Raw genomic sequence first — 18,213 nt, forward strand, 5'->3', positions numbered from 1 at the left:
TTAATACGACGGCTCGCATCAGCTATTGATCAAAAACTCCATCGTCCACCATAGAAATAACGTGAAATCATTCATTCATTCATCTTCCGAGCCGCTTGATCCTCACTAGGGTCGCGGGGGTGCTGGAGCCTATCCCAGCTGTCTTCGGGCAGTAGGCGGGGGACACCCTGAATCGGTTGCCAGCCAATCGCAGGGCACACACAAACGAACAACCATTCGCACTCACAACTAGGGACAATTTAGAGTGTTCAATCAACCTGCCACACATGTTTTTGGAATGTGGGAGGATACCGGAGCACCCGGAGAAAACCCACGCAGGCCCGGGGAGAACATGCAAACTCCACACAGGGAGGCCGCAGCTGGAATCGAACCCGGTACCTCTGCACTGTGAAGCCCACGTGCTAACCACTGGACTACCGGGCTGCCCTAACGTGAAATCATGAGTCCAAAAGAAAACACATGCACGAATTGTGCGATGATGCAAAGGCACGCGTTTCATACAATGAATTTCTCCTCTCGCCAGTTATTCATGATAACTGCTGCAGTGCACGAAAGAAATCAACAAAATGATTCAAAATAATCCACTCAAAAATTCCAGAGCAAAGGTTTGGTAACCGCTGGGCAAGTGCAGGCACCAACAACAACAAAAAAAATCATGCCACGTTCAGTCTTTGCCTCGCCGTCACGATGTGCAAGTCTCATGAATAATGTGATCATCGATAGAAAGAATCACCACTCTGCACAATAAAAATAAATAGAATGACTTAAAATAACCCATAGAGAAAAAAAAGGCTTAGGCACACAGGCAATGAAGTTGTCATAAAATCAATGCTCCTCTCGCTAGTTATTCATGGCAACGGCCAGCTTGCACAATAGAAACAAAGAGAAATCATTCATCCAATCAGAACGGTTGCAGTGATTTATATCATGACGTGATGGCACTCTTGAACGGGGCAAAGCCTGAATGCTGAAGAGCCTTCATGTCAGGCACGCTTCCAGTGGCCGAGTGTGAGTACATCCTCAGTTGTTAACTTCATTAGACGGCAAACTAAGACTGAATCATCCAAGTAGTGCACTCTGTTTTTCCTGACTGACTTCAAGACAGAATTTCAAGCCCATCCCATAAGTCCACCTCGATGGGGCGTTGTTGTATTTGTTGTGCTCGATGTGGGCATCTTTTCTCCTCACATCCATCATGGAGGCTCGGGGAATGTTGGAGATCTTGGAAATGTTTCTGATAGGTCCTCTGTGAACACAGAATGACTCTGGAGCAAAAGCCCCACCCCCCTGCACACCAAGCGATGTGACCGAACGCGACTGAAGTAGAAAGCGTAGATTTGAGATGCTATTAGCAATGATCAGCTTATTTAGTGACTGCGCTTACTTGGTTGCAGACACTTCGCTTATAAGCCACACACACACGCACACACACACACACACAGTGTGATAGACTCAACAAACCTTGCCTTTTCATGATTCAAGGATTCTACCCTTTGAGAGCAATATGACTAAGTATTAATAATATTACAGTTAGTGGTCATAGTCATATACTATATTGTTGACATTGTAAAACACATTAACGCCAGCATTTTATATATCGTATTGGTCCGTCTTGGCGGCGGCCGGCTGGCTCTTGGAAATGTCATTGTTGAAAGCAAATATGAAAACAACATGACATTTTAAAATTGGTGACGTTGTGACGCCATTCGTCAGCAATTCAAATTTCTCATCGCGGAAAAAAATAGAGCGCCAGCGGTCAGCCTCTCAAGAAAACTAGTTGCAGAGCCCCACGGACCGCATGACAGTTCAGTCGCACTCAGCCGCATCGCTCTTGTGCGCGTTGGGCTTCTGTATCGCTCTCAGGAGGTTCAAGTTTCCGTAAAGTGCAGATGGAAGTGTGCTATGTGTCCGGCATGTGTCCCAAAGGTGTGTCGGCCGGACCAAGGAGATGGTATTTCTCCTCCAGCGAGGGCTCGGCGGCGCCGCCCTGCAGGTGGATGAGTGGCTTGGTTTGCAGCAGGACGCAGCCTCGGCCCCGCCTCTCCTGGTGGTTCCTGCGGTTGAACACCTTTATTCTGTTGTCCATCTCTGGGCTCGCTTTCTCGGAGCCGGTGGGACTGGGGAGCTTAAGGTTGACCGGATCCACAGTCAGTCCTTTCTGAGCGAGGCAGGAGTCCTCGGAAAGAGACGAGAGGAGCTCCTGGACCACTGTGCTCTGGTCCTGGCTCGAGAAAGAAGGGGGGCAGCTGGGGTGGGAGATGTAGCTCAAGTTCAGATCGTGAGCGGCGTTGGACTGGATGTGATTGGTCGGGAGGTGGATGTCAATGGAGGCCGTGGTGACGACGCGGGGCCCTAAGCCACAAGTCCTGCCATCTTTAAGAAAAAAGGTCAAGAGAACAATAATCACGCCTTGTTGACTTTGTTCCTGCCAGAGTCCCCTGTCCTTTCTCTGATGTGTGAGGCAGGAGAACCTGTCTCAGGTTCCCAGGGAAAAAGAGCACATCTTGCTTTTTATGTTTAACTTTGGTACCACAAATACTTGCGATCCATTAATACAAGCTTGCAGTAACTGACAGACAAAACAATCAAAATACAAAAATGGATTCAAATATAACTTCAGAATGTGCCACACTGAAAAAAAACATTTTCCATCACAAAGTTTGCAGACTAATGGGCAAACTTAACAAATTAAGTTCCAATTCATATCTCTCAATGAATTCAAAGGATGATAGTGTAAAACATTCCACTTTTCAAAAACTCTTCCAATTTGAAGAATTCACAATTTTCTAGGAGAAAATTCTCAAACGAATGGTGAAATTTCACAGACTTGCTTCCATGCTGTAATAACGTTATTTCGGTCCCCATTTGACATTTCTTAGCTTACAATTCAGTCTCTGAGTATCAGTTCAGTTTAGTGTGAGCTCTTCCAAATTCACATCCTATTTCTACAAAAATAAACATTTCTTGTTTCGCTTGTGAAGTTCTTCACGAATCATAGACCTTTAACGATTCTTTGAAGCGTCTCACATTTCAGACCCTTTCACTCTGCCTCAAAAACCACAAAAAGACACACTTCCACCTGAAGATACTACGTATGTTTTAGCTCTACTTTGTAAAACAATGCACACACCGCCCTTAGAGGTTCCCAGACCTCTCAAAAGTTGTTCCAAGACAAAATCAATATGCAACCACCACAGAATGGTCATCTTAAAATTCTACATAAATTCAATATGCACTGTGAAACTGGCATTTTTTTTATTTTTTATTTTTGGAAGGGGGTGAACACTTAAACCTCATTTTGCTATGCTGAAATCTGATATCATTATTCGTGTGTGTATGTGTATGTATATATATTCATTCATTCATTCATTCATCTTCCTAACCGCTTGATCCTCACTAGGGTCGCGGGGGGTGCTGGAGCCTATCCCAGCTGTCTCCGGGCAGTAGGCGGGGGACACCCTGAATCGGTTGCCAGCCAATCGCAGGGCACACAGAGACCAACAACCATTCGCACTCACACCGAGGGACAATTTAGAGTGTTCAATCAGCCTGCCATGCATATTTTTGGAATGTGGGAGGAAACCGGAGCACCCGGAGAAAACCCACGCAGGCCCGGGGAGAACATGCAAACTCCACACAGGGAGGCCGGAGCTGGAATTGAACCCGGTACCTCTGCACTGTGATGCCCACGTGCTAACCACTGGACTACCGGGCCGCCATGTGTGTGTGTGTGTGTGTGTGTGTGTGTGTGTGTGTGTGTGTGTGTGTGTGTGTGTGTGTATATATATTCATTCATTCATTCATCTTCCGAGCCGCTTGATCCTCACTAGGGTCGCGGGGGGTGCTGGAGCCGATCCCAGCTGTCTTCGGGCAGTAGGCGGGGGACACCCTGAATCGGTTGCCAGCCAATCGCAGGGCACACAGAGACGAACAACCATCCACGCCCACACTCACACCTAGGGACAATTTAGAGCGTCCAATCAGCCTGCCATGCATGTTTTTGGAATGTGGGAGGAAACCGGAGCACCCGGAGAAAACCCACGCAGGCCCGGGGAGAACATGCAAACTCCACACAGAGAGGCCAGAGCTGGAATCGAACCCGGTACCTCTGCACTGTGAAGCCGACGTGCTAACCACCGGACTACCGGGCCGCCCTGTGTATATATATATATATATATATATATATATATATATATATATATGAACAAAAGAATAAATAATAATAATAAATAAATAATAAATAATAAATGTCATAATTTGGGAAATGTAGTCGGATCTCAGCTTGAAAGAGGCTTTTAAAAAGCACGAAGAGACTGCTGGTGCAGTTTAGTACACCACTGTCGACGAATTGGAGGCCAATAAACACATTAGACAGTGAGACTTTTTTTTTCTTTCCTGAAAATATAGTGATTGGTGTCCAACATTGTTTTCAGTGTCAAAAACAGCAGTCTGTTTATCATCATCTATTCTTTATGCTTCTCACCCCGAACGGATTGGATTGTCCAGGTTGTCCCTTTTAAAGGCTAGCATAAGGATGTATCAGTGTCGAGTGACTTACCACTGCTTGCTTCACTGTAGTACTGGCTGATGTAGTTGTTCATGTCGTCACGGACAACTGGATCTAGTTGGGAGAAAAATATGGAAGTGACTGTACAGTATTCTGATTTTTCATAAATGAATCGAATGAGATCCAATGGAATATTGTCTTAAATCTTTGAATGGACTCCAATTGGAAGATTGCGAGGAGTGTCATAAACTCATTCAAAAGGCACAGAATTGACTTCATTGGATTTAACATCCAAGCGGGTTCTGATCCATTTCAGCGCAAACATGACAAACGAGTCCGAATGGAAACCATCTGAAATGTTTACAAGGACGTATTGACAGAAATAGGTCCGCCGCAGGCCACAGGTACTGGAAAGGCTCACGCTCTGCTTGGCGCTGCATTAGCCCGATAGTGCAGCAGGTAATAGACCGGACCCGTTTAGGCTGGGCTTGGCTTGACAAAAGTGGGCCCGCATGAGAGCTCTTTGTTGGAGGGGTCGGGGGGGGGGGGGGGGGGGGGGGTGATGTGCGTGGTTGAATGGCGGTGATCTTGTGCTCGCTTGATTGGTCTTGAGCTCACTGTCTGCTGGCTGAGTGCGAAGCGCGAGTAGCTTGAGTGCAAGCCCCCGTCCCGCGGGACACGCTGCTGCTGCTGCTGCAGACTCTGATGGGTAATCTCATTTATTTTTCATTCTAAAATATTAATCCCTGGGCCACCCCCGGAGAGGAGGCATTGCACTCACTAAAACAAGACGGAGACAATCGCTGCACAATTAATAACACATGAGTGATGGAGGTGAGGTGCGGGACTGGGGGGGAGTAGGGGAGGGAGAATTGGCCGTCCAGCATACATAAAAAGGCTCTCGGCTCTTTTTTGGTGAGACGGCCCGGTTATCAAGCTGTCACTCGTGTGTGGAAGAGGAGAGGTGACATGCTGGGTCCTTTTAGTGCAGCCGTAGACTCCGGTGTCGTTCAGAGACTTGATGTCGTGCTGCCGCAGCACTGGCCGAAAAATGACAATCATTCTGGATAGAATCATTTATCCTTAAATTGTTTTGTTTTCCTATCCGTGTGAAAAATGCCCTGTTTGTCATGGACGTACGGGCAATGGGCACCTCGCATTAGTTACCACTAAATATCAATATGTAACGCGTCTCTACATATGCGATTTCATCTACAGATATTGGAACACTGAGGCAAATTCCTTGAGGGTATTAACAAGTGAAATGCATGCTCTATGGGGTTTAAGTACAGTCACTGGCTTGATTTCCCACTAATAGAAGCATCTTTTTTTATTGTAACGGCTGAACCCGATTGATCTATACTGCTAATGTAAGGAATTTTTCGACGAGGGTGTGGGGACTGCCTTGTTGCCTCGTCAAGAAAAAAAAAATGTCTTCACTTCGGTTTTTGTAATGTTTGTGAATGAACTTGCCTTTCATAGTATTTCATGCAAGAAGTAGGAATGACAAACACTACAGTCGAGTAGAAACTGCAGCTCTCTGTCGTACGCCAGCCTCTCTTAAGAGCAGGAAGTCGGGCGACCCCCACTTTCGTGAGATGGGCTTATAAATCAGTGGCCGTTCATTCTCGCCAGGAAGAGGTTTCTATCCGCGAGCGTTTGTCAGCAACAACAACAGCTGTGGTGTATGTCTGATTTTCTAGAAAGCAAAATAGCAACACCTACCGAAGCGCAGCCGATATTTAGCGGGAGAAGGAAATATGTCACACAAGAAGAGGACATGGAGCAGTTATGTGGAGTGACGTCAGGATACCATTAAAATTGGATTTTTGCAACGCTTTTTTTTATTAAAAAGGGGCTGTGGAAAGAGAAGAACAATATGAATAACTTTTAGTGGCAGGCGGACTCTTGCCAAGGCTAATTTGGATCAGCACCAAAGTCAACATAGCTTCTTTGCAGAGTGAATTACGACTGAACATCACCAATGAAATCCAAAAAATATTATCATTGAAGAGGCAGGGGGTTTTTGTACTGGATTAGGAGTGCCTAATAAAGTATTGATCTTTTGGTGTGACGCGGAGCAAAGATTAAGGTTGTATAATTGTCAAAGCAGCAGGGCAGTAAGTGCTCAATGACCTGCTTCTTGAAGCAGATGTTGCGCTTGAGTGGCAGTGGATGTTGTCACCATGTGACACGATTTCGTACTTCGAAGGCGGCATCAGACGCCGTCTATGGGGAATATTGGGATTTCTGGGGCACGGTGTCGTCGCTCAGGTGAGAACAAAGTTGGTATGATGACTTGATTGGCGGTGACTTGACCTGAACTTGCACCTGCTGGCCTGTAAGTGCTCCTTGTCGACGTAGAAAAAAGCCCACTTTGTATCCTGCAACCAAATTTGCCACGACCATATACCCCTGGGATAATATTGCGGTGCCCGATTGTGGTTTGCAGGTGAATGAGAACAGATGTTGACAGGAGCCCATTGCCCTCCTAACAAGGCCCAATGCACAGAGGATTCTGTAGCTGAAACAATCCGAGTCGACCGCGCGGTGGCTGAAACACGACAGGAGCTGAGAGTGACACAGTGTCAAAAAAAAAATGTTTTCTCCAGTGTTCAGCACATTCTAAAAGCTTTTTTTTTTTGTTTGGCCCCTGCATTGATCCCGTGTGCCTGCGGTCAGATGGCTGTGGTGTTGTGAGAACGGAGGGAGCCAAGAGGCCGCTCCAGGGCAATGTCAACCCTACACTGCACCGGCATCCGCTTGGCCTGATGCTGCACCATTAGGGACTGTTTGTTCCACAGAATTATGCACGGATGTGACGCCGCACCTCTTCCCTGGTTTGTCATGCTGCCTCCTCAAGCAAACGCTCCACCTGGCCTGATTACATACGCTGCACTTAAATGGGCTTATTGGAAGCGTCCTATTCATCCTCGGTCACACGGGTTTACATACGCGAGCATTAGGTGTAAGAGATCACCTGCTCTTTAAAGAAAATAGGAGTGAGCACAATCATTCAATAAAAGAATGCAATAAACAAAATAACGAGAGTCCCCGTTCAGTCAGCCGTAATGACAACGTTTTCCAGAACGTTGTCATTATTTCACAAATTCTGCCAGGATGTGTAAACATCTGAGCACAACAGTACCTTTTTTTTTAATGTGAAAAAGAAATATTAATCTTATAATATTTAGGGACACAAGCGTCACGGCAGTTGCTGTGTGCCGCGCTGAGGTGAAAGTGATAACATCGAATAAAGGATATCTTATCTTATCTTATCTTATCTTATCATAACATCACCGATAGGCGTCACCAATTAAATGGCCACTAGGAGGCATGTTTCTCTTGGGTTGCTCCAATATTTCCTCATCAACGTCAATAATGTATTTGTAATTTTAATTTACGAAAATATATGTGTTGCTGCACAGGCTAAGTGTTTTACTATACCAAGGTGTAACATCACCAATTACCACAAGATGACAGATATGTCTTAGTTACACTTACTCTGGGTCTTTCACTGCCCAATAGCCTACTACGTGAGTAGGTCAAGTATTTTATTTTATTTATTTTTTTGTTGATTTGGGATGACATTTAGGATAAATAGTACTTCAATAACATTACAATTTTCATTGTGCTGTTTTTTTTAAACACGGTACAAAATTAGTTCCTACACTTTATGAGGATTTCTTGTTCAACAGTTTTGTGCTGACCTTGAATGGAATTTGGGGGTTTACCGAGAGAGAGCCCTTTTCACCGGAAAAAAATAATAGGTTGTGGTTATTTTGTTGTTTGCTTCACCCTTTTTGTTGTTGGGTTAGGATAGTGGACCTTTTATACATGCAGTGAAAAAGGTTTGACCAAAACTCAAATGCATCAAGAGCATTTATTTTTGCACATATGCATATAATTTGTCGATATTTAAAATAGTATTTTTGTCATACATCTGTTGAGGAAGTACGTGATCCTATGTGGCCTCCCATGAGCAACGATGAAAAATTGTGGCCACCAGCATTTAAGTTGCCCATCCCCGCCCCAAAGGGACCCATGACGAGTGTCATCCAGATAGCCATTAAGAACAGTGAAGTATACCTGCAGTGGCATGCAGCTCCCTGGGATTCCTGTGAGCTCCCTCGTCGTCCGACTCTCCAGGAGTCGAGCCCTCCACAACTTGGACACTCCTGCCCTGCTTGGCCCATACACGATGGATCTGCATAGCAACCTCGCGCTCCGACGCCAAATCCAGGTCCTGCTGGGCCAAGTGTGCCCGTAGCTGCCTGATCTCAAACTACAGCAAAGGATGAACGGATGGGATTGTAAATGAGGAGAAGATGAAAATGATGTCGTGGTGGGCGGGCAGGAGGGTGTAAAAGATGATATTAATATAGTGGAGGGTAGTAAGGGATCTGGACCAATATTCTGTATCCAATTTTTTAAATTTAGTTAGGCGATTAAGATAAGAAAATAATAGCTTAGCTAAGTATACTTGACCATTTTTACTGATTGTTTTTTTTTTTAATTGAGAAATTATTTTTATGCATAAACACGTGGAGGATAAGGACAGCGTAGGTTTTTTTTTTGCAACAGAATAACTCTGTCTATGAGGCGTTGCTGCCCCCTTCTGACAATAGATTGATAAGCACTTCAGAAAATAAATGGCAAGGATACACACGCGCATATACACGAATAATAAAATTAATTTTTAATGAATACATAATTTTCAGATGTAAATGTTACATTTATTTATAGAAAAAATACCTACTAAGTGCTAATTCATTTAAAGTTAAAGTTAAAATATGGTTGACTGTCCAATGAAAGTTTGAGTTTGACTATTTTCTTTTCATCATTAAAATAGTACAATGACGATATTTTTTATGAAAACAAATTATATGATATGTGCTTTTCTTTGGGCCAGTAAGGTTGTCAAGAGCGGGAAGCCCATCTGCCTCAGTTTTGAGGCCCTAAGGTTGAATCTTGGCTCAATTGAAGACTCTAAATTGTCCCCTAGGTGTGAGTGTAATTCCTATCACGCCCAATGTAGCGAAATGCCTAGTGAATTGTCTTTAATCGTGAAATGTATATTATGTTGTGTATTATAAATATATATATATATTATAAAAAAGATTGTGCATGAGGTCCCATCATTTCTTTCCTGTCATTCCGCCGACTTCTCATGTTGTTGTTTTTTTCTTTGGGGGTGAGGGGGGTTAGGATTAAAGAAAAGGTGCTCACGGCCTGTTCCTGGCAGATCTGAGTGAGACGCTCCAGCTGCTCCTCTCGCACTGCTTTCGTCTTCTCGCACTGTTGGATCTCCAGCTCCATCTCCACTTTGACTTGGAGCACATAAGCTGACACAGAGGGACAGCACATACAACATACACTTACTACAAATGCACAGTACACGCTGTGTTTTTTATTTACTTCAATACAGCACCACATGTACCGCTAGATGGCAGCAAAGTGCTAATGTGGGGAACGTCAATAGTAGTTCAGGTAATTTATTAATTGAAAATTTTAAATGATTTCCACTTCATTCATTCATTCATTCATTCATCTTCCGTACCGCTTGATCCTCACTGGGGTCGCGGGGGGTGCTGGAGCCCATCCCAGCCGTCTCCGGGCAGTAGGCGGGGGACACCCTGAATCGGTTGCCAGCCAATCGCAGGGCACACATAGACGAACAACCATCCACGCTCACACTCACACCTGGGACAATTTAGAGTGTTCAATCAGCCTGCCATGCATATTTTTCCACTTCATGTTTTACGTTATCATTATGACAGTGTAACAAGATGCAATATTGATTTTTTTGTGTTACTTTTCTTTTAGCGCTCTTCCTTTTTTGAAAATAAATAACAGCTGGACTCTAGAGTCTACTGGAAAAATATATTTAAAGAAAATAAAATTATGAAAGAAAATAAATATATTGGTGAAAGAAGTGCTGAGTTCCTGTGTGGTCTGTTTGGAGGCTGATCCTGCATGCAGCGGGAGGACCGCACTGAGGGTGACCTCGACACGGATATCGAACCAGAGCACATTAGCATAGAGGAGAACAACCACTATATTCATTTTGGTCCCTGTGAATGTGCTTATCCAGACCCTACAATCGATACAGGCTGGAGTAGACGAGTGACAGCAAATTACTCTTGGGGATGATCAATAGCTATATTGCTCCGAATAGTAAATAATTTGTCTCATGATGGAGAGAATGAGGTTACTCATCTCCTCCCAGAGTCAGGCGCACCAACAAGTTAACTGGGTCCATATGACTTAATAAGCGACATGGACAATGTCTTTGACTCACCATCGATGATCCTCTTCACCCTCCAGATGCGCAAGGTGATGATGAGGCTGATGGCATCCCAGGGGCTGCTGGGCCCGTTGGCTACCGTGGAGGCCACCATGGGGGCCAGAGACAACACGATGACGGCACCGTCAAACACCTGATGGTGACAGGGCTAATCAAATGCCACGATTCTGGTAGGCAAGGTTTATTTACATAAAACAGGTTCATTGGGCGGGTAATATTGGTGAAAATGACACTATATGGACAAAATGTATCAGGAAACCTGGCTACCAAAATCCACAATTGTGATTTTTATTTGCTTGTTTTTGCCAATGGTGAGGCGATTCTATCATGTTCTGCCTTGATTTGTGTTTCCCTCCAGCAGGTGCACATGTGCTGCATTTCCTCATCTAGCCTGGCTTTGGATTTAAGGACTGACAAGCGGCCTGGTGCTTGTCGGATTATTGACCTTGTTGCTCCCCTTGCTTGAATGTTGTTTTTCTTCTAGATCTCTCGATCTCGTCATAGTCGTTTTTGTCCCCTTATTTTTGTAAGTCATTGTTTAGTCATTTGATTTGCTTTTGCTTGGCGTGTGAATTGGACACTTGTCATTTCGTTAGTTTTCTCTGTGTTCCATTACCTTGCCTTTTGCAAGTGTCTTTTGTTGATTCCTCGTTTTTCACTGGATACTTTTGACCAGTGTTTTCCGTTTTGGGCTTTGTCGGGTTTTTTTTTTCTTTCATTTTGTCTGTGTCTGTTTCTGGGATGCTCAAAATGATTCGGTTTGTTTTTAACCCAACAGATTGCAGTGACGGCCAGGAGAAAAAAATGTTTTGATAACCAAAGACCAGGAAATGCAACTCTCTGCACCATACAACAGCATCTAACTGCATAGTACAAAATGAGCAAAACAACGAAATTACAAACAGTGTAAGCAGATGATAACACAGATACATTTCTTATTCACGAGAAAACACGATATCTATAAATCACCGCTCAGTAATTGTATCACTCAAGGAACAATTACTGCTACTTATTCATTCATTCATTCATCTTCCGAGCCGCTTGATCCAAGGGTCGCGGGGGGTGCTGGAGCCTATCCCAGCTGTCTTCGGGCACTAGGCGGGGGACACCCTGAATTGGTTGCCAGCCAATTGCAGGGCACACAGAAACGAACAACCATTCGCACTCACACTCACACCTAGGGACAATTCAGAGTGTTCAATCAGCCTGCCACGCATGTTTTTGGAATGTGGGAGGAAACCGGAGCACCCGGAGAAAACCCACGCAAGCCCGGGGAGAACATGCAAACTCCACACAGGGAGGCCGGAGCTGGAATCGAACCCGGTACCTCTGCACTGTGAAGCCGACGTGCTAACCACTGGACTACCGGGCCGCCTACTGCTACTTAATGTTTCCAAATTTCAGTTTTTATATTTGTGTAGTAGAACTTTGTTCATTTTCTTCTGGGCAGCAGGGTGGCGCATGGGGTCAGGATGTCTGCCTCACAGTTCTGAGGTTCTCGATTCCGACCTTCCTGTGCATGTTTTCTCCATGCCTGTGTGGGGTTTCTCGAAATACCCCAGCTTCATCCTTCATCAGATTGTAAGTCATTGTGAATGGTTGGTTGTCTATATGTGCTCTGTCATAGTCTGGAGACAAGTCCTGGTTGTATCCAGGGTGTATGTAGCCTCTCGCTCAAATTCATATAATTAGTCGTTTTAAAATCATATTTGCAGCACCGGGAATAAATGTCTGTCCACTTCGGTGTTTCCACATGGATATTTGTTGCTGCAGGTGCGCTTTTCTGGCGTCAAATGTCCACGGAGATGAAGATGCCTACGGTTTGGTGTTGTAGTTTTATGCATGATTGCAAAGTGGAGCTGCGATTGGAGACTTGAACACGGGAATGTGACCTGCATGACGACGAGTCGGTGACGGTTTGGGCGGCCACCTGCTATTAGAGGTAACAACAACACAGTTTTAGATTGGGATTTAGAAGTGAATTAACATTAAACAAACTTAATCTTTGTCATAGTATGTACCATCTCCTGCTAACTAAGCTGAAGTAATTGATGGAAAAGTCGATAGAATCATCGATTTGAAAAAAAATTGTTTGTCACAGCCCTCGTTCTCAAGTTCTCCCACTTAAAACTCATCCACGCATGCCTTTATGGACCTCGTTGTTGGCAGCAAACAGAATTTGTTGTTAATACAGTATAAAGAATTAAAAATCAGGTCAAACTAAAGGTGGTACTTTCCCAATACTTTTGTCCACATAGTGCTTGCATGTGTATGATACAGTAGAAAATGAACACACTGACCTCTACTTTGTTCTCGATGTAGTCCCAGATGCCGAGCACTACAATTCTGAAGACAGTCTAGCGCGCAAAGAGACAAATAAAGACATCAAGTGATGTGATTAACCACCTGAACGTCAATCTTGCGCTCCGCCAGCGTGGTCACTTTCGGGACGCGCCTTTCTGCAGCGCCATTGATTCAGCCGCCAATTAGCATGAGAGGTCACGCACAAGTGGTCCTGCAAATCCATCATGTGTTGGTGCCATTTGGACAACAGGTTTGCAGTCAATGAAGCCAAACGCTGAAGAGCTTGAACGGTGTGTTCCGACTGGTCGACAATACCAAAGTCATTTAACACCCTCTAAACGCCCCGCGTTGACTCTTCACCTATGACGTCAGTGACGAGGTCCTCGGGCAGATCATATTGCTTGAAGCCCATCCCCGATGCTCATTAAATTCCACTTCAATTATTGCTCTTGCTGGCTAGATGGTAATTAACGTTTGGTTTAGGGCATTAAGGCCGGCACTGTCAGCGTAATTGTTTTGCACTGGAGTCGGACCTGAGGGTCAAACTCTTTCCACTTCATTTCGTATTGCACAAATGTAAAGTTTTGTGTCTTAAATGTCTTGAATGACAATTTGACTTCAAAATTACAATTGAACTTCAAACAATCAATATTTTACCCACTATAAAGCCACTAAGTGGCATTTCTGAACTATCAGTTGCCATTTGCTCATAAGGAGTAACAATTTCATTGAGGAGTCGGCGTGGTAAACAGAAATAGAGATTGGGATATTTTTTAAATGATCACACTGCCTCACCGATTAAACCTTTGCCAGTTGCACATCTGTTTGCCCACTAGCAACGAACTAACAACAAAAGAGATGTTGTTGTTGTTGTTTTTATTGTTGCTTAATAACGAGTCGTACAGTAAAATAGTCACATTTTTCAAGATGAACCTTGAGTCTGGTCTGAGGGAATGGCCAAGCAATTCCCAACAATCAGTTTATGTATTAAGAAAACAATTGTGTGGAATTGCTTGTTTGGTAACATACAGTATGACCAGTCTAAAGAAGCATGACAAAACTAGCTATAAGCTTCCATCACTACCGAAATACTCTGCTCACGAAAATAGTATATGTGATTTAAAAGCAGAATTATGGCACTCACTCAATCACTCATTCACATTACCTCTGAAAAGAAAAGTGACAGGATGATCAAACTGATCCAGTGGATGATGCTGGCAAACTGGAAAGCATTGGTAACTGCAAAAACAAGTAAGACGACGCGTGAGCAAAACAGACAAAAACTTTTAAATAAATAACAGTTGCACTTCTAAAATATGAACCAGGCCCTCGAATAGCGAGGACGCCGTGTCCATCATGGGGCCATCATTTACTCCGGTGTCAAAGTGTCCACAGCGCTAATCTTTCAGGACACTCCCTGCAGACTGTGCTATCATTAAAGCTGACCACTGGCCACGAATCAATGGAGCTGCGTGCCTGGTCCCATTGGCAAGATGTCTGCTTCGTTATCGTGTTCCTGCATTGCTGTTCATCACCATTTAGCAACATGCCCAGCCAGCGTATGCGTGATTGGCACCACTAAAAACAGCAGTGATGCAAAGAGGGGATAATAAATTCAATCCATGGACATCATACAACCTACTTCATGTCTTTCTAAAATGCAAATGTACAATTGTGGAGCTAATCGTTTTTGTATTCATTTATAAACACACAACATTTTTACCCTAAGTATTCAGTCCATATAACTTGCAGGATGTAAGAACAGAGGCGTCATCTTTTATTTAACTACTAGATTTAATTAGTAATGCAATAGAGAGGAACTATTTGGTTTCTCCCCCCTGCAGTTACTTTAAATATTGAATGTGGTAATTACAAAATAATGGGACGAACCGTGCATTTGTTAAGCGAGTGACATTTTAATGTACATGGTTAAATGCTAACAGAGGTCATTTTTGTTATCATAATTATGTGGTGAGATCAACTTTATCAAAAGCTTGTACAAACACCGCACACATTTCTGAACAATAACGTTAGCTCTGATGCTAGTGCTAACGAGCCGAAAGAAATGTCCACCCTAATCCTAATGCAAACACCGTACACATTGCTGAACAATAACGTTAGCTCTGATGCTAGTGCTAACGCGCCGAAAAAAATCTCCACCATAATTCTAATGCAAACACCGTAAACATTTCTGAAAAATAATGTTAGCTCTGATGCTAGTGCTAAGGCACCACAAAAAAGTGTCCACCATGATTCTAATCCACGACAGTAGTCAATCTACATTTGCTAAAACAACGACAATTCCATGAACTAATCTAGCAGAATGTTTCACGAATTAAAAGTTGTTAGTACAAGATCTGAATAGCATGTACAGGTATTGGTTATTTAACCATACCAAGCATCCGTGTACAGTACATGGTACGTGCTCCATGTGATCAGTGATGTCTAACGGATGCTGTTACAACAAGAGTGTTGGATCTAATGACAGTTTACACAGTACATTGTATAATTTGGAGAATCGGCAGTACAAAGAGGAAAAACATTTCAGCAGCTTTTGCAATACTAGTGTGGAATGACGGTGTGACACATCTCAAGCGTCAAGGCAGATTGACTCACATTGAAGGAGCTTGGTGTCAATGAGTAGCTCCAAGGAGAGGAAGAGCACCACCAGGATAACGCAGGCTACCAGGACACAGTTGAAGCCGGCACTGAGCAGACAGACCTGCCACAGGGCCACTCGACGGCCGCAGCAGGGCTTCAGCCAATTGGACCTGCAACACAGCAACCTGGTTGTCTTTTTCTACAGGATGACAAACTGAAGCATGTTTCAGGGGTGAGATGAAGTAGTCAACGACAAAGCCAAGTCCTTTACTTGTTTCGCATATGGCTGCTCATCAGCACTGTAAATGTCTTATTGATGAGGAGTTATTGGAGTCAGACAATGTTTTCTCAAAAGCAACTAAGCGGTAAACATGGCAAGACAATCAGTCCACATTTTATTTTTCTCTTCATGGTCGTGTTTGAGTTCATCGATGGGCAAAATCTCCAGAGGTCTCAGACCACCATCAGGAGGAAGACTCCCTGCACTCAGAGGGTACACGGATGACATGACAACAACGCTAAAGACCACTCACTCGATGTATGGGGACAAGCTCCTGCGGCGCTTCGAGGAGCTGACAATGTAGGTGAGGATAAAAATCAACCCCTAAAAGTCCAGGAGCCTGTCAACTGGGAAAGGAGTGAGGGATGACAGGACGGTCTTCACCACTGAAGGAAAGAAGAGTATCCCTTCTGCTGACATGGCAATCTATCTGCAGCTGACCTGTCTGATAGGCAAATGGGGAAGCTGGTCCAGAAGCAGCTGAGAGATGGCCTCACAAAGATTGACAGCAGCCAGCTTTCTGGGAAACTAAAGATGTGGGTCTACCAGTGCACATTCTTGTGACACTTGTCAGGAAAATAGTTTGGGAGGAAAATAGTAAACAGTGAAATTACTGTGTGTAATAATTTAAAAATACAAAATGCGTTCTTTAAACCAATCAAAATGCATTTTTTACAAATCGTGACACTCCATTTTATTTTATTTATTTTGTCTGACCGCACTCTGGCCCGGTATTACTACAATGTAAATAAATAATATAGACTAGAGCAGTGTTTCTTAACCTGGGTTCAATCGATCCCCGTGGGTTCACTGAGTCGGTCTCAGGTGTTCGACATTGCTTGTCCAATCAGTGCTGTGGGAAATTTAGTTCGCTTCGTCGTCAGCGTGTGATGGACGTGTTCAATTTAAAAATAAGTAGACTTATTCCTTGAAATGTTGAAAACTTTTGTTCTGTTTTTAATACATGCTTTTTTATATCTAGATTTTTCTTTTTTTTTTCACATTCGGTGAATGTGCATATTAACTGGTTGGGTTGGGTACCTCTAAAAAGGTTAAGAACTACTGCACTAGAGTTACTGTACCGAGCAAGAAATCTGTAGCTCCCAGTGTGGCCAACAGAGAGCGGTAGTTTGCAGAGATCCTCTCGAAACCGAGCTAAGGTGAGGGCGTTAAGACTTGAGATGAGAGAGGGCATTCACGGAGGAAGGGACAGTGAAGCTTTGTGAACTGCTGATTTGACCATTAGCTGCAATTGAGGCTGGAATGTTGATGAACTTCCTATTCAGCGGGCCATGAAGAGGACCCTTGTGGCAGAGCTTGTTTGGGGGGTAAAAGGCAAGCAGCAAAATCAGCATCTTGACAATCGAGTGAGAGATGTGAAATAAAGCAAAAAAATCTCCATTTTTTTTATTTTTGAATAGATGGAATCAGAGGTGCAAGTATTAATCGACAAGTAATCGATTAAATTAACTGATAATTATTTTTGATTATCGATGAATGATTTAGACACCTTGTTTTACAGTTGTCTAAATCTTTGTAATTTCAAGGCTCTCGGTTTTCTGCAGACTGCTTATATTTGTGCTGGATCACAACGAAACATTTGCAAACATCTGATTTTACTGAGGAAAACAATGACCAACATTTTTACCCATTTTCTGACATGTTAAGGACCTAACGATTAATTGGATCTTGATTAATGTTTCTGCATTTTCTGCACTGTCAATTTAAAATAATGTTCTGTTAAAAGTCTTTTTAAAAAATCTTCAGTGATTAATCAACAAAATAATCAAGAGATTAATCGCTGAATAAAATAATCGTTAGTTGCAGCCTGACAGTAAAGCGAAAATCGTCTGCCTTCTGGCATTAGGCAGATTAATTAGCATGTGGTGTTTAAATTGTCGAACATGACGACTCAGTTTATTTTTTCCATCATTTTAAGTCATACTGCGGAGCTCGAGGTGGGAACGATGAGAGGAACAAAGCCTCTTAGCAGTTCTCCAGCTGGAGTGGAAAGTTGGCGCCGGTTTCAATTTTTGCCTCCTCGCCACGAGCTGGCTCAGAAGAGGTTGGCCGACTTCGGTGAAGCATTTGGCCCCTTTCGTCCCTTGACGACTCCACTGCTTGGTGAGCTACTCGCATGGTTCTTTTCGACTGAAGTGATTGTACTTCTTCATAGGATGTCTGCACTTTGCAATTACATGTTACATACTATAT

At 43.6% G+C, this 18,213-nt stretch overlaps 1 protein-coding gene across 1 annotated transcript in view; it reads right to left on the bottom strand.

Annotated features, from left to right (window-relative positions):
• Positions 1-251: 251 nt before the first annotated feature.
• Positions 252-18,213, bottom strand: part of LOC127599167 (transmembrane protein 266-like) — a 37,754-nt gene continuing 19,792 nt past the window's right edge. Inside the window, exons 4-11 of the mRNA XM_052062893.1 lie at positions 15,735-15,889; positions 14,284-14,357; positions 13,115-13,171; positions 10,809-10,947; positions 9,737-9,852; positions 8,597-8,792; positions 4,559-4,621; positions 252-2,373 (exon numbers count right to left, since the gene is read on the bottom strand). Coding sequence (XP_051918853.1) covers positions 1,901-2,373; positions 4,559-4,621; positions 8,597-8,792; positions 9,737-9,852; positions 10,809-10,947; positions 13,115-13,171; positions 14,284-14,357; positions 15,735-15,889 — 1,273 coding nt within the window. The 3' untranslated portion in view covers positions 252-1,900. The remainder of the gene's footprint in view (positions 2,374-4,558; positions 4,622-8,596; positions 8,793-9,736; positions 9,853-10,808; positions 10,948-13,114; positions 13,172-14,283; positions 14,358-15,734; positions 15,890-18,213) is intronic.

This window comes from Hippocampus zosterae, chromosome 4 (assembly GCF_025434085.1).
Source record: "Hippocampus zosterae strain Florida chromosome 4, ASM2543408v3, whole genome shotgun sequence".
Classification (NCBI taxonomy): Eukaryota; Metazoa; Chordata; class Actinopteri; order Syngnathiformes; family Syngnathidae; genus Hippocampus; species Hippocampus zosterae.